Below are 16,269 nucleotides of genomic sequence, written 5' to 3' on the forward strand. Positions count from 1 at the left end.
GGGCGTACATTTTGGACTTAAACCGCGATCAGTAGGTTCCGCATACCTGTGCGTGGAGGCTCATCTGATCGGAACGGGCTCCATGAGACGTGGGTGCGTCCTCATGGTCTAGCAATGAGAATGTCGTCGTGGTTGCGTTCCTGGTACCAGCTAATGTAGACCTCGACCGAAGAGACAGACTATTGAAAGCGCGTTTGCTAGACGTCGAGCGCATTGTCCGAGTCCTGGCCAGTTACCAGGGTGTCCAAGAGGCTTACCGCGAAGAGCATGGGTCTTGTGAAGAGCAACTAAGAAGAAGCCTGGCAAAGATCCGTGTCAGAGATGTATGGATTCATATAGTTCAAAGGTGGGATATTCTTCTCTTCATATATCCAAATATCTGACGCTGAGTAGCCTGGGTATTGAAATAGACACAATGTCATCGTGTCAATCAAAGTGAACAAGCATGGGTCAATCCAATTAGCATCCATCCTTTCCACCTGTGGATAGACAAATGAGTTACCGCCAACGATCTCATGGGTCTGAAAGCTAAAAGACAGTAATATGCGACATCTGAACTAGTCAAGAGTTCGGGCACATCGCTATGGATTCGAGCCTTGCCTGAAAAGTTGCTGAAATGGTAAGTTTTTAAAGAACAAGCTAAGAAGAAAGCAATGTTCTTCCTGGGGCATGACGATGCTCCTTGGCTTTCTCAGGATGGGTTCTTCTGGAGCCGTCGAAGATGAGCGCGGCCTTGCAAGAACTAAGAACGGCAAGTGCCATAGCGCCGTGATGAAGCCCGCCAAAGAGAAGGCCGTTGGGGCTGTACCGGGTTTGTTTTTGGAGAAGGTCTGCGCCCCCACGGGGGAAACGTGCGCTTGTGGCTTAGGAATCCTGGACGCGGCGAGACTAGTCAGTCAACTTTGATGGCAAGCCTCAGCAGAAGACGATGCGGTGTATAAGGGCGCTATATGCGTCTCCACTTCTATGAGAGTAACAAGTTTGTTTCCTCCATCTAAACGACGACAGGAACAAAAGCAGATAGCATCTAAAGTTTAGCATATCTAGCCCGCAATAAGGCTGGAAATAAAGTTGAACGGCTAGTGGTACTATGTCTCGGGGCAATATTTTAGCCTTTTATATCATACACGGTCTCTCATTCCTAATACGATCGTCATGGCTAAATTGCGTTAGTGTTAATTTATTATGGGGCATGGGACAAGATGTCTTATACAGGAATGATTTTCCGCAGCACGGACAACGTCCGTATTTCAGAATCATGCCGCCATTGTTGCATTGATCGCTGTAACTGCTGTCTAGTACCATGGATTGAGTCAGTCCCTTTACGGGCGTCCCGACATTACCCCAACGGCTCGGTGATGGCTCTTTGGCTAGTCCATCGCAGTCGGTTAACTGCTGCAATGGCCAAATGATGCTTAAATAATGAAAGTCTCAGTATACAAAAACAATATGTACTAAGCTTCTCTCAGACCTCTACGGATGATGAAGATTCTATCTAGAATACTTATGCAATAATTGAGTCGAGAACCGCGTCGTATTGATTGGCTGGGACATCAAAACTATAGATTCTAGGTCAGCGTTAACACCTTCATTCATACTTCACTACGTATAAGAATGCGTATGGGACGGCAATGCTGGGGATGGTGATGATTTTCACCTCGGACTTTACATTATGCTGCTACCCAGAAAAGACCAACCGTTGTGTCCCTGTCAATGTGATAAGTACCGGTGATGAAGGCCTGACGGCACCCTTCCAACAGTACCTATGTCGTTAAATTGTGCCTTAAGAATGATCGAAAAAGAGTCTCAAAAAATATATTCTTTTTAATTTTTGAGAAGCCATGATTTTTCTTAACAGCATACGCAACTTGTTTCGTCATGATTGCGGCCAAAAATATTTTGGCTAAAAATACCTACACAAAAATGTTTCTCCCTTCAACCTCTCGTGGGAATGCCATGGGGCTGTCATGAAGAGTCCGAATGGGGAAGTTTTTTGACGAAGTTCCAAGAGGGGCAATTTTCCGCAGAGCAGTACGTGTCTTCGCACACTGCCTTGATGAAAGGGGCGAGGGCCACTCTACTAGGGTAAGCCACATGCCGGAAGTGCCAGACCCAAAACAAATCCCTTATTTTATGGATTTACAGCAGACAGAACATGCTACCGTCTTTTATGTTGCGTTCTGATTGGAGTTTGACGGGATGGCACATCGCCAAGACCGCTGCCCGCGGTCGCCGAACTCCTTACCATGAGCCTCAACTCCACAAACCGCCCACATCCCGAACAACAACGTGGAAGCAAACGTCAGCCACCCAAGGGGTCACTCCAATCATATCCATCGCAACGTAAGCCTTTAAGGAGATCCCGATTAGTGGAGGACCTTAACCATCAAGGATGTTATATACGATAGGAGGGCTAATGGCAGGAGCATCACAATATAAGACAAGATGTGTTGCCAGAAAAGATTGGTCCAGACAGCTATTTCTACCACCCTCACAGCAAACATCTCACCACTCTTTAAAGTATCTTTTTAGTTCCGAAATTCAGCATGTTGTTCAACGACGTTTTTCTTCTCGCCCTGGCTGTGGGCACCTCTCTCGCTCATCCGGAAAAACTCACTGCAGAACAGGCAAAGCACGAGGCTCAATTTGTCGGCCGAAGCACCAACAAGTGCGCGGATGCTATTGAGAAGCGCAAGGCAGAAATGCATGCGAAGCGAGCCAGCCGACTGCAAGAACGTCGCATTCAGAATGGGCAGGTCGATGCCCGGGACCTGATGTCTCGCGACTCGTTGCATTACACCACCATCCAGAACGACACATGCGTTTTGGCCCCTGACACTGTTTGGGGTCCGTACGGGTAAGTCTTCTCTTGCTCGAGATGTGGTATTTACGGATTCTGACGGCGTTTAGTGTCGATGGAGAAATTATGCGCCACGACCTGCGCGAGGATCAAGGAGGCCTCGATTTCTACCTCGATATGGGCGTCATCGACATCGAAACCTGCGAGCCGCTAGTGGGAACGGCTCTTACGATTTGGAACTGCAACGCAACTGGCTCTTATTCGTCATTCACTGGAATCGATCCCGATACTGCGGAGCTCCTGGACGGATGGACGAAGAGAACCGACGGCACCACTGACGACGAGACTTTCTTGCGAGGAATCCAAGTCACCGACGACAACGGCGTGGTTGAGTTTTTTACCAAGTTTCCCGGCTACTACATCACCCGAACCACCCATATCCACGTCACGGCGCAGACGAACATCGCCAACGGCACATCCTATTCCGCCAGCAAGATCCAGCATATTGGCCAACTGTTCTTTGAGGAGGACCTGCTTAACAAGGTTTACGCTCTTAGCCCGTACAGCGAACACTTGGCCACTTTGAACCGCACGACCAACAGTGAAGATTCGCTTTTCTCGGATGCCAGCTCCGATGGGTACAGTGCTATCATCAGCATCAGCCAATTGACCGATAACATTGAGGACGGTCTGGTCGGATATGTGAGCAAAATCCAGAATCACTACTTATCACAGCGCAAAGAAACTAACAAGGATTAAAGATCACAATTGGTGTCAACTCAACTGCCGATGGACTTGCTATCACTGGAGGAGGCGTCAATCCCCAAGGCTACCTCCCTACCGTGAGCGTCGATGCTACAAAGCTTGCCCAAGCCACTCAGATTGATAGAGCTGATGGATACACTTCATGAACTACAACTACACTCAGATAAAAGTAAACCTCCTGACGAATAAATATACAATTTGAAATTTCAAAAATAAAATAAAAAATAAAACCCCCCATCTTCCGTCTTTGAGTACATTTCGCAAGATCTGCCAGAAGTGGCTAGTTCCGGTTCCGCGCAACTTTGTCATGTCGACGGAATGCAAAAGTGACTTCTCAGAGATATCCAAAAGTAATTACATGAGGTAGCCATATAGGGCGAGTGGGAAATCACAACTCAGCCGTTTTCCGATATGGGACCTAGCTAGGGTGATTACTGTCGTAAGAATTTTAGCCTTCCTTGAAGACTAGTGACCTTAAGGTGGACTCTAAAGCTGCAGCAGAACTATGACATGCCAGACGTTGCGGAAGTCCGCAGACCTGAGAGGCTTCCACAGTATTCTACTGTTAATGAAGTTCGACTTTGCTCAGTAGGACACATTGAAAAGCCTGAAAGGTGGAATTATTTATAAATTCAAAGGCCATCTGTGTTTATAGATCAAACTGAGATTCTTTTATCTTTACGTGGTTCCCCTTTGACCACTCCTGTGAACATACACATTTAATGGACTTAGCAAGCACTGATACTAAAGAATGTCTGTATAGATTGGTATGCTGACATCAGCCTCACCAGCAGCGAGTAATAATATGTCATGTCTGTGACTGGTGATGTTGGCTCTTGCCCAACCAGTCTACCAATAATATAGTGATGTATTTGATCAATAGACGACTTCTTGTAGAGTTGGATACTTGGAAGGAGAAATGCACTGAAGAGCCTTGAGAGAGTCTAGCTGTTCATCGCGTTAACAATCCTAACCTGTTTTCAAGCTAGGTCAAGTGCGAATTCAGCGTCGTTCAGCCACTTTGTCGTTCCGGTGTGGCAGGATCACGCCTAGCCCTAAAAGCACGCGATCAAGGTGAGCGAGGTGAAATAGGCATAGTGTTTACGGCAGGCTAATCAAGCATCCATATGTTCACTTGGAACTATTTTAATAATGTATTGTTTGCAACTCCGAATTCACTCCAGATTTCACTACATATCTTGTGGACATGTAGACCCATAGACCGACCCTCTTTCTCTAAAAGACCAAAGTCGGCTTCTAGCTATACTTGGCAAACCCTGTGTCAAGTCCAGAAATACACCAGTATACATAATCGCACCCATCCAACTCCATAACGATATCTCACATATAAACAATGTCTTTTCATATACATCCTTAGCATCAACTAATTTTAAAATATTTCCACGAGCCGAATAGTTTTCAAAATAAGTGTAATACTATAAGTGAACTCAGAGTTTAGTCATACTAGTATCATACTGTATGTAGATTTACTTACGTTAAACGGCTTCGTCCAATCCGAAAAATAAAATATCTGATCCCAGCCTCCGGTGATTATCGATACTTGAGTTATCTTTGGTGCAATTTGTATGATTGCAGGATGTGCTGAAAGTCTGTTGTTCTTCAGCCATGGCTGGTAGAGCTTCGGGAGATATGTGCGGTTCAAGTAAACCGGATCGATATGATCGGAACCTATGGGTTCGAAATGACACGAAGAGGAGGAACTAACGGTGAACCATCTTGCGGATGAGGGGTAGCGGAACGGGCAGTTTTGTGCACAAAGTTACCCGGCTGGTACTTATGTTGGGAGATCAAGGTGGATCAAATTGAACCGCAAATTTGTTGGAGTTTATCAAAGCCTGAACCAACCCTTTTGTCTTTGTGACTATGTTGCGGATTGGGTTTGCGCTACTGTAGCCACGATGTTGGGTCATTGTCTGTACGACCTGCATAGCTACCAAATTAAACATGTTAAATCTGAACCTAAATTATTAAGTTCAATGACACTGGTCATCTGATTTACAAATACACTTGGGATATTGAAGAATTTAAAAGCGAGAAAGCCGTCAGCGACGTGGCCGGAGCGAAGCGACTCTAGGCCCAACCTGAAGATGACCTGACTTGAAAGGCCCCTGAAGACTCCCCCGGAGCTGTCGGATTGAAGACTCTACTCTGGCGAGGCGAGATTACTTAATTAAAGAAGAGTCTACTTCGACGCAATTGATGTCCTACTGTTGGATTATCCAGCTAGAATACGGGCAGGCGGTCAGGCCGCGGGAAGCGGCAGCAGTCGGACCCGGAGATTCTACTTCCGGGCTGCCAACGGCGATATCTTCACAACTGCTGCTTCCGCTGCCTACCTCTACTTTATTCCTTCTACACATCTACAACCAACAGAATACAGCACCAGTTTTGCTCCTCGATCTTTGCTCTACCACTATACGGGTATCCTGTGATACCAACACCTACCGTTCGACTCCGCAACCGCGGCCCTCAAGCGTCGAGACAAAGACGCTGAACTTCTAACAGGCCTACATACTTCAGTTCCTGAGGGCGACCTGCCCAGAGGTTATGATTTAAACTCTTCAGATTGTAGAGCAATCCGATGCTCTAGGCTTAGTTTTCAGAGAAAGATTGTTCTGATACAGAAAAACGAAAGATGCAAAACTTCCTGGTAATCAACATAACCGCAACCAGGGCAAGCGGTTCGTGATTGATCTGGCCCAGTTCCACCAAAATATCGGGCTTTACATTAACCATGCAGTTGCAGAACTTCGGCCCCGCATTCATCTCGAGCAGCAAGCGAGCGCATCGGTCAATCAACCCACCCCCTCCTTTTAGCTCCACTAAAGATTTCAAAGATACGCAGTGCTCAGTATAGAGATAATAACATTAAAAAGCATGCTATCTGCTGCAGCTTTTTACCCGAGACTCAACGACCAGTGATATCAGCTCCTGAGATTACACTGCCAATAGAGTGCACCAGAACCAACAGCGTAACATATCCGGCGGCATAAGATAGCTTATGTATGTCCTCTGGCCAAGTCCCAAGCCGGGAGTTGTGCTTGCCGAGGTCGGTAAAATGGATGAGCGGAGAAGCGCCGACGAAGAAGCTACACCTGCCACATAGTAGTGTTCATTATGCGCCAAGGCGGTGAATTTTCTACAACGGTCTCATACTTCCGATAAAACCACCATCAAAGAGGCGTTCTCAAGCATCTCCGATGCCTCTAGCCATGGTTGGAACAAGCATCGTCGGGGATCGCCCGCCTCCCCGTGTCCGACCTTGCGACATACCCCACCGACATTGCGTCTTGATAACGCCATGTCCCCCATCAGATAATGCAGGGTTCGCACGCAGCAATAAGATCCTTCATTCGCCCACCTTGTTTCCGATGCCGCTTGCTAGACATGCTAGGACAGGATAGCCGACACTAGAGAAGCTGCCTCGGAATTGCCCAATGTTTGCTAGGATCCAAGTTGGACGGGCCAGAACAAGCAACATCTCCATCTACACCATTGGTCGAACAACAAGCACCTCCTTTGTGTCTAACCAGTACAGCTGTCACAAAAGTCATCGGCTGGTTTTCGACCAATAGGCGTTTTGTTGCTTCCCCTGCAAGACGATGATAAGCTATCCCCAACTTGAGGGGAGTCTGCATTATCGGGGTGGCAACGCAGCACCCTTTAATAGCACATCACGACGATCCACAATGGCATGCTGCTTCTAACGTTGGAGATTTCCCGCAGGAGGACGCCGATGAGGTGAGGGGAATAGCATACGATAGCTTTACTTATATTCGCTGTGAGCGTTGTAGTGAGAAACATGTTTTCTCCGTGAGTTGCTTGTCTTTGCGTCTTTAACAATGTCTCATTTAGTCGACGAAAAGAATACGCCAAGAGACTTGAAAGAGTCGGCAGCTCCCAATGTAGTAGTCGACCCTCTTTTTGAGACTTCAGAGAAGCTCTTTCTAGGCGGCTTTGACTCTGATGCTCCAGACGGGACAAAAAGAGTTCCCGGTGAAGACTCGGAGCCAGAGTATGATTTCAAATCAAAAGAGTTCGCCAATATACCTGAACTGGTCCGGACTGTGGTTGGATTTGAGGATGACCCTTCATTGCCCGTCATAACCTTTCGTTCGCTGTTTCTGTCGGCTATTTTCTGTATTCTCGGCAGTATTGTATCGCAACTCTCATAGTAAGACCACACCTTCTTCTCATTGCAATGCTGCATGTACTGACCATGGGATAGCTTTCGAACTACTACAGCCCCATTCCCTGTATTCTTTGTGATTTTGGCTTCAGCCCCTCTTGGACGACTACTTGCGCGGGTTCTGCCTGATTACAAAGTGCCGCTGGGACGCTTCTCTTTTTCATTAAATCCCGGGCCGTTTTCAATCAAAGAACATGCTATTATTGGAATTGCCGCCAATGCTGGTAGTCAAGGCCAATGGGCGAGTGAGTTTGCTTCTATCAAGTCTCAATCCGGTACTAACCCTTGCCAGCTTACCTGCCAACCAATGCGGCGTTGTATTATGGTATTACCATGAATCCTGCTGTCGCACTTTTCTTTGGTTGGGTAAGTTCAAAAAATTCGTGAATCTGGTGTAGTGTTAATTGAAAATTTAGGGCGCCTCCCTATTGGGATTCTCATTCGCCGCGATGGGTAACTCTTCCAGTCCTTCGTTCCTAGCATGCACATCTAACAACCTTAAGTTCGCAAAATCTTGATTGACGATCCTGAATTCATCTTCCCGCTGTCTTTGCAGCAAGTGACTCTGTACAGGAGCATGCAAGGCAATACCGAGCTCCATAAAAGCGTCTCGCAAAAGCAGATGAAGGTATGGAATATTCGCTGATACAGTTGAGCTAACAAGCTAATGATGCGTTTTAAGGTTTTCTGGTGGGTTTTGCTTGGTACATTCATTTGGCAGTTCCTACCAGAGTTTCTCTTTCCTTTCGTAGCCGCCCTTGCACCTCTTTGTTGGTTTGCAAGCCGAAACCATACCGTCAATTTCCTGGGTGCTGGACGTGGCGGCATCGGGCTCCTCAACATCACGCTCAACTGGTCAAACATTACCTCCAACGTCATCACCTTTCCTTACAGTGTTCAAGTCACCATCTTTGTGGGATTCGTTATCACAGTAGGTTTATTTGGTCTATCTCTAGAGTGTTGCGCTAATCATTCAAAGACGTGGATTCTAATCCCAATAGCGTATTTTGGAAATTTGTGGGGATCTCCGACATTTAACATCATGTCGAATGGTGTATTCCAGAAGAATGGATCATCCTACCCATTTGAATCTTTGAGTGAGTTCCTCGCGCCATATTGACACACCTTGCCTGATGCCAATACCCGAGCAACGCTAATAATGCCCAAGTTTACACTGACGAAAGCGGCGTACAACATGTCAACGAGACTAGATACGAAGAGGTCGGTCTCGCTTACTCGGGTGCCCAGTACACATGGGAGATTTTCATGGTAGGTTTTCCTTCGACAATATTTACTGGGTTATTGATCTCAACTTGCTTAGTGGTACGCATCATACATCTCCTCGTTCGTTTGGTGCGGATTGTTCTTGGGTCCAAAGATTGTACAGATCTGGAAGGCAAGAAAGGCAGAGGAAGAGTATCACCAGGACCGCTTGAGGTAAACTGAAGTAAACACCAAACTGATGAACTATGATCTAACTCAAACAGTCGCATTATTCAACAATATCCGGGCCTTACTATGTGGTCAGTTCTCCCTGGTATAATATGCAAGTGATTCAGCTGACACATGCACAGGGAGTGGGGCCTTTTGACTGCTATACCGATCGGGATCCTTCTCATTATTGTTGCAACGAAATCTGTGTGGATGCCAACTTGGACATATTTTGTCGCCCTTGGGTTTGGCGCTGCAGCCATGTTGCCCATGAGTTTGGTAAGTATCTAAATTGTGTACTTAGTATGTATGACTTTGACTAACGCTCGATTTCCCTTTCATGAAGGTCTACGCCATGTCCGGCTATTCAATCAAAGTTGGCTTCTTCAACGAGCTCATTTATGGCTGTTAGTATATATACGAACTCCAAAACAATAAACACGAAAGCTTACACATGCTCAGATATGATTGATGTTAAAGGATCGTCTCGGCACCCTCTCGGCCAGCTTGCCTACCGCATCATTTCTGGCAATGTTTGGTATGATGCTCGCACGGTACTTGAAGACCAGAAAGTGAGTTTACACTCTTAAAATTTCGGTTTGTATACTAATAGACTTTGAAGATTGGACACTACCTACATCTTCCGCCGCGAGATGTAATTGGCATCCAGATTATCGCGAATATGCTCGCCCTTCCTATCAACTATGGCGTCATGCGCTGGGTAATTGCTTCCAAATTCGACTACGTCAGTGGCCGAATCCCAGATCCTCAAGGACAATGGACCGGCCAAGAGTTCAAAAGTTACAACACCGCCGGAGTGCAGTATGCACTAGTTGGACCGAAGAAACTTTTTGCATCATCATTCTTTAAGCCTGTACTCTACGGCTTCCCTGCCGGCGCGATAGTGCCAATAATCATCTGGTTATTGCACAAGAAGTTTCCCAAGGCCCGCTTCGACCTGTGGAACTCGACCATCTTCTTTGCCAGTGCCGCTACCTTCCACGGAAATCTCAGCACTGGTCCTTTCACCACTTTCCTCGTAGGAACATTCTTCAACTTTTATCTGTACCGATACAAGCGCGCATTTTGGAACAAGTGGGCATACATTAGCGGTGCGGCCTTGGACACTGGGTTCAACGCCAATTTGTTGTTCATCTTCATCTTCTTGGGCACCACGGGCGCTGTCATGGTGAACTGGTGGGGAAACAACGCAGACAACATCGAGCGCTGTTTTGCTCTGAAGCAGTAGATCGATTTGTCAAGCACACAACTGATTCCAAATGGATTATGAACACAAGCTCTCTTGTCCTCGTCTTGTTAACAGTTCCCACTTTGTTTTCGTCTCTCAAGTTGTCGTGGTGTACAGAGGTTCAATATTAAGACTCAACAAAGATGAATAAATCTGAATGAGAGTATGTGAAATAGAAGATAGAATTGTATTTGTGAGTTTATTAGCGAAGCAGAGATCCAAGTAGAGCGATATTCGTTTACTTGGGCTGCACTTTTTAGATCACCCTTAAGCCACGTTATTGGAGGCGTCGAAATATATAAGCATTTTCTTTTTCATAATCTTGTTGGTTATAACTTTATTTGATGCGGCATATCAAACAGGAATCTCTTCAGTATTTAGTTAAGGCAATAATCAAGTGAGACAGAAATTGTCGCAATGAACTTCAAACGTTGTAAGTGTAATTTCTTCAACAGACGGTTGCCCCCCACTAAAGCCAAATTTGTTCAGTAAACAACTTTCAAATAAACAGCTCACTAAACAATGGCGATTTCTTCAAGTAGACAAGAACCATCTTCGATCCAATCCTGTGCTTCTCCACGCATGAGACCATCCACAAAGCATTGTGTGATGACTTGCCACTTGTTCTCCTTTTGCCGCATGATGATGGGTGCAGAACAGCCGGGGACAATAAAAATAGAGTCGCCTTTTTGTAATGTACGAAGGATTGCGGTCCCAAACAGGCCCCGCTGGGTAGTGAAAACCGGATAAATGATGCCAACATGCTTGTCGAGAGATTTCAAGAACGGTTTTGGGTTTTCGCATTTACCGACATCTTCAACACGGGGAAAGAATGATTTAAACTCTAAACCCCAAGGTTTGAAGTGTGCGTCAACCTGCTTGCGGAACTTGGTCAGGTCGTTAATTTCGGCATGTTCAAGCACTCTCCCCCAGCCGCGCTTTTCCAAAGCCATGATGTCCGGAGCGTCGGGTTTGAGGCTTTCAAGCCAAGGAATGTCTAGAATGGTGGTTCCTGTTCCACAATCATAGATGGCCGCTCGATGCAAAGTTCTCACAATTGCTGCTCTGGGATCGTCAGGCACTCGCCTACTAGTTGGCTGGACGGCGTCTTGCCACACGCTCAGTTCTCCACGCTCCCAGCCCAGACAAGGTGCTAGTCCATCCACCACGTCGACAAGAACTGCATCAGTGATCAAGACCTTCCCTTTTTGCTCTAGCCTGAAGTGGGCATTCTGTCCCCAACTAGCATTACAATCGGAACCCCAGAGATAGGGATCCCACTGCGTAGTCAAATCTGGCACCCAAGACGGAAGTTTGAGCGTGGACTCCGTATTTCCCGTGAGGACAATATCGAAAGACTGAAAGCCAGTTATAAGAGCTCTGGAGAAGTCGCAAAACACATCTTCAACCTCTTTCGTGTAGTCGGGCTCGATATGCCTTGTTACGTACTCGGGAATCATGCCCATCAAACCATATAGGCGGTCTCGCAAGTCGAGAGATCCTGCCATTCTCCCAATCATCAAAAGTAATGCAAGGTCATCTTGATCTTGTTTGCGCTCCTCCTCCGTCTGGGCGCGCCCGCGACGAACTCTGGTTTGGTTTGCGACCACCAGCTCGACCAGTTTTAGCACACGCCATACTTTCTCACGGGCCCGCACGGCACCTCGTATGTTCGTGGCGCACTGCAAAAAGTTTTGTAGGGGAATCAATCCCATACGAAACGTTCCGAACAGTATTGAAGGATTGAAGGGGCCCAGGCACTTTTCCTGTATCACCCACACCCGTGTCCAGTATGTTTTCTCGACCACCACGTCAATGGTCTTTCGTATGGTCTCTTTCCTCTCTGGGTCGGAAAATGCCGCCTCCAATACTTCAGATGCTGCTTCTTTATCTTTACACTTGACGATCAAGTCATGGAGTTGTGCCATGTGGGGTATAGCGGCACTTGGAACCTCGCCAAGCCAGATGGAGACAACAAGTGCCTTGCTGTAGATCATACGCATGCGCGTGACCTGACGGTTTCGCTCAGCGATATCATTTTGGTTTATGCAAATAGCATCAGCCCAAATCTTGAGACCCTCGATGTAGTCAGGGTCTGAAGACAAAGCCCGAAGAGCCGCTTCTAGGTTCTGGCCAACAAGCATGACTTGATCATTCATAATGATCGGTACCTTGACAGACTGATCACCCCAGGTGTAACTAAGAGCCCCATAGTCACCCCACACAAATCGATGGTATCGAGGGTGTGCACGCGGGCGCTCAAAAGGCGAGCTCATTCTTGTCGGACTCAGGGAGCGGTACTTCTCGTTAGAGAACAGGCGCCAACGCTCATCGCTGTTGCGGCGGGACAGCTGTTTTACTTGTGACTCCCAGATGCGGTAGTCTGAGAGATGTGCATCTAGTGACACATGTTCTATCGTACAATGAACGAGACCGTGCCATTCTGGTGGCTCATCGCGGAGTTTAGCGAGTGGTGGTCGTTCGAGAGTCTGCAAATTGAGAACGCGAATCTCATTACGGTTCTCGTTCAGTGGAGAGTAAATGAAGCCGGCGACCTCGGTAATTTGTTGAGAATTCATCCTGATTATAAGATGCTCTCGAAAGGAGATGTGGTATTATTGGGCTGAGAGTAAAATGATGCAAAGTTGATCACCCCACCTGATGTGCGTCGTCTGCGGTATTTAATCTTGGCGTCAGGTGCCGGCAACTAATGGTGATTCGCTTCTTGGATGAAGTACCCTTGCTGACACTGACGGGGGTTTGACATAGCCACGATATCAAAAAACGAGGGGTATCTCTCGCGGCACTATTGGTTGGATACCGAAATCAACATGCACGTCTACGGATACTAGGGTTGACTTTTTACACTTTCAAGGGGTTCTCCGTTGGTAGTAGAAACAGCACTCATCTCCACCTTTTGTTCGAAAGCCTCCCGCAACTCGTGGTCAAACCCTACGCGGCATTTCCGTGTTAGTTACGGCAATCTTCCGACTGTATTATTTATTAACAGAAGCTGAGCTATAAAACTGCAGAAAAACGAGTTTCTACGATTATGTTGTCTTGGATCAAAGGGAAAAAATAATTAGTCCTATAATAGTTCAAGAATATAGGTGGTTGTAGGACTAAAGAGACGGCAACATGCAGATGCGGTAGTCTTTTGGGGACCAAGATGTCCGGCCAGCCTTACAACCTTTTTTGGCGGATGAGTGCTTTCTCATGCACATGTCTTTTTTAGTCTTTGTGCTCAAAAAGACGTTTATCAATATAGTATTTCAATTTTATTTGCGAAATTCAAAATTCAAACATTCATGAATGAGCTTTCCTTTCCTGTGAGTAGGGCAGAATCCAGATGTATGTAAACAAAGTGAGTAGAGGATGGGTGACAAGGGACCAGGATATTGGCACTGGTTCTTACATATGTCCCTTATGTAGGTATAGAAGTATATATCGAGATTGACAGATACGAGGAAGCATAAGGATAAACGCAAGCCCATGAACTCTTCCATTGACTATCATCATATCTTGCGCATCTTTCCTCCCACCCCTCCACCCTTCAGCCGGCGCCAACATGTAGTCATGACCGGAGGATATTAAGACCGCTATCAATGCGTATCGCTCACATATAGCGAGGCACAACCACCACATCTTCTAAGTATACGGTAAGTCGATATCCTCCATTGGCTGAGGCACCCGTACCTGCTGTGAGCTCTTTTAACCGTCGAATCGTTCACAGAGCCATTTGTTGTCAAGATGGAACTTGAACCAGAAGAAATGAACGGCGAAAAGGAGTACATAAAATTCAATTGCTTTGAAACTTTTCTCGGCACACCTTCTTAATGATTCATCTCGAAGCCTGAAGACGTGCTCACGCACTACGACGAGTTCGCGCCTCCAGGTGCGGTGGGCCTCCTCCAACGAGCAATAAAGACATATAAATGCAGATAATTAGTAATTCTTCTTGCATATATACAATGTTTCAATTTACACTTCAATTCGCTTTTCTTTCGTAAATATAGTTTATATTCTATTCTTCATGCGTGCGTAAGCGTTGCTCTCCTTTGAATGAACAGTTAAAATCAAACGTTTCACAACTCAATACAGTGCACAATAAAAGGCAACACTGTATTGGCAGATGGATGTAAGGGTAAGGTTCCTTACTCGAACTCGAAATGCCAGAAAATAGCGATGGATTACTAATCTTGGTCTTGACAAAGGAGAGTCCCGCCCAGAAACTACCATGCGACTCTCTTTGGCTGATTGTCAACAAGCCAGCACGACATCAAGAGCAGTCGAATTCAGTAGTCACAATCATTACATTCCCTCATCCATACCACAGACCAGCGGACATCAATCTTGGGCTTGGACAGGAACAGATTACCAGACGTTTTTACCAAGTCTGGTAATGGCATCGCGAGAGCGAGAAAGCAGACGTTCGAATGTTCGGAGAACGAATGTCACCGCTTGCACCCGATGCCGATCTCGAAAACAACGATGCGATCAACGCATCCCTGCTTGCTCAAATTGTGAACGAGCCGGTGTTCCCTGTGTAAGCACTGATATCGATGGTCAAGTTGCCCCGCGAAGGTTTATTTTCATTGCCCAAAAATACAAAATATGTCGGGTTGCTGACAGCTTGCACCAGCTACATCAAAAGCCTAGAAGATCAGGTAGCCTACCTCGAATCTCAGCTTGCTCACCGGGAAGTGCTAGGCTTCCAGTCATCTCCAACCAACTTCGCCGCCTCCCAGCTCAGTGGTGTTTCTCTATCTAGGGACCCAGTTGAGCAGGTTGCACTTCAATGTTTGGAGACAACCGACTTCTCGAACAGCATTATCTCTTCCAATGGCCAGTCACTTCTTCGTACCTTGCTAGCTGGGCCTATTAGGAGTGTTTCTCAGGCAGCCAAACACAACGATCATCGCTCGCTGCTCGATGAATTACCCTACGAGACACGAGCCGTCTTTCCCAAGCAGGACGCCGCTAGTAGGCTAATTGACGCATATTTTGAACATTGCGAGTTCTTTTCCCCCATCATACCATCAAAGGAGCAATTTCTCACTACAATCGCCCCTCTTTATAACGATAGCCGGTGTGCCCAAAGCTCTGCGGAACCAGCTGTAACTCTGGCCAAGTTTCGTGCATACACGGTCTTTGCTACTGCTGTTTTACTGCTTAATCGGACTGATTCATCATTCCCCATGTCCAGAGCAGACAACTATTTCGCCACAGCAATCCAACTCATCGCTCAGAACCCGGCCGTTATATGCACCGGCGATCTCGAACAACTCTGCAATTTTCTCCTTATAGCACAGCACAGCTGCTTCGCCTCAAATTTAACAGCAGCGTGGCACTTTCTAGGTCTGGCCTCGAGGTTGGCTATCGAGCTGAATCTTCATGACGAACGTGCTGTGGCTGCAAGACTTGAACCTGCCCAGCTTAACCAGCGCCGATGGTTCTTCTGGGCACTCTACACGATCGAACGGAACTTATGTGTCATCGTTGGTCGACCATTTTCCATTCCTGACGAAGCCATCTGGACGCCACTGCCAGATCTCGCGGAAGGTGACCGCAGCCGCGCCTTAGCCCTCCACTTAGTCAAGTACCGAAGGTTCGAATCCGAGATCTACACCACCCTTAACCAAAAGCCACCTCAAAATGGTGCAGTCGTGGACTTATTCGCTTGGAGAGACAATATACGACAGAGACTGATAGAGTGGCTGGATTCTGTACCAACCTCGACCGCCCCTTCGACACAATTAGCACCCTTGGATGTTTTCGAGGCCATTCTACACAACTCATTTGTTCTCCTTTACT

At 46.7% G+C, this 16,269-nt stretch overlaps 3 protein-coding genes across 3 annotated transcripts; 2 read left to right on the plus strand and 1 right to left on the minus strand.

Annotated features, from left to right (window-relative positions):
* Positions 1 to 2,546: 2,546 nt before the first annotated feature.
* On the plus strand, positions 2,547 to 3,711 carry EsH8_IX_000117 (intradiol ring-cleavage dioxygenase; the record flags this gene model as incomplete). Its single annotated transcript, XM_083266453.1, has 3 exons — positions 2,547 to 2,857; positions 2,911 to 3,502; positions 3,562 to 3,711. 3 exons carry the CDS (start codon positions 2,547 to 2,549, stop codon positions 3,709 to 3,711), a joined length of 1,053 nt encoding a protein of 350 aa, XP_083130018.1.
* Positions 3,712 to 8,817: 5,106 nt separating this feature from the next.
* EsH8_IX_000118 (OPT family oligopeptide transporter) lies at positions 8,818 to 10,455 on the plus strand (the record flags this gene model as incomplete). Its single annotated transcript, XM_083266454.1, has 8 exons — positions 8,818 to 8,872; positions 8,944 to 9,044; positions 9,097 to 9,212; positions 9,263 to 9,298; positions 9,350 to 9,485; positions 9,553 to 9,613; positions 9,669 to 9,778; positions 9,829 to 10,455. The coding sequence occupies 8 exons, from the start codon at positions 8,818 to 8,820 to the stop codon at positions 10,453 to 10,455; spliced, it is 1,242 nt and encodes a 413-aa protein (XP_083130019.1).
* Positions 10,456 to 10,970: 515 nt separating this feature from the next.
* Positions 10,971 to 13,034, minus strand: EsH8_IX_000119 (HET domain-containing protein; the record flags this gene model as incomplete). The annotated part of the gene is made up of 1 exon (XM_083266455.1): positions 10,971 to 13,034. One exon carries the CDS (start codon positions 13,032 to 13,034, stop codon positions 10,971 to 10,973), a length of 2,064 nt encoding a protein of 687 aa, XP_083130020.1.
* Between the last annotated feature and the right edge of the window lie 3,235 nt (positions 13,035 to 16,269).

The sequence above is a fragment of the Colletotrichum jinshuiense genome, chromosome 9, assembly GCF_051148585.1.
Source record: "Colletotrichum jinshuiense chromosome 9, complete sequence".
In the NCBI taxonomy this organism is placed as follows: Eukaryota; Fungi; Ascomycota; class Sordariomycetes; order Glomerellales; family Glomerellaceae; genus Colletotrichum; species Colletotrichum jinshuiense.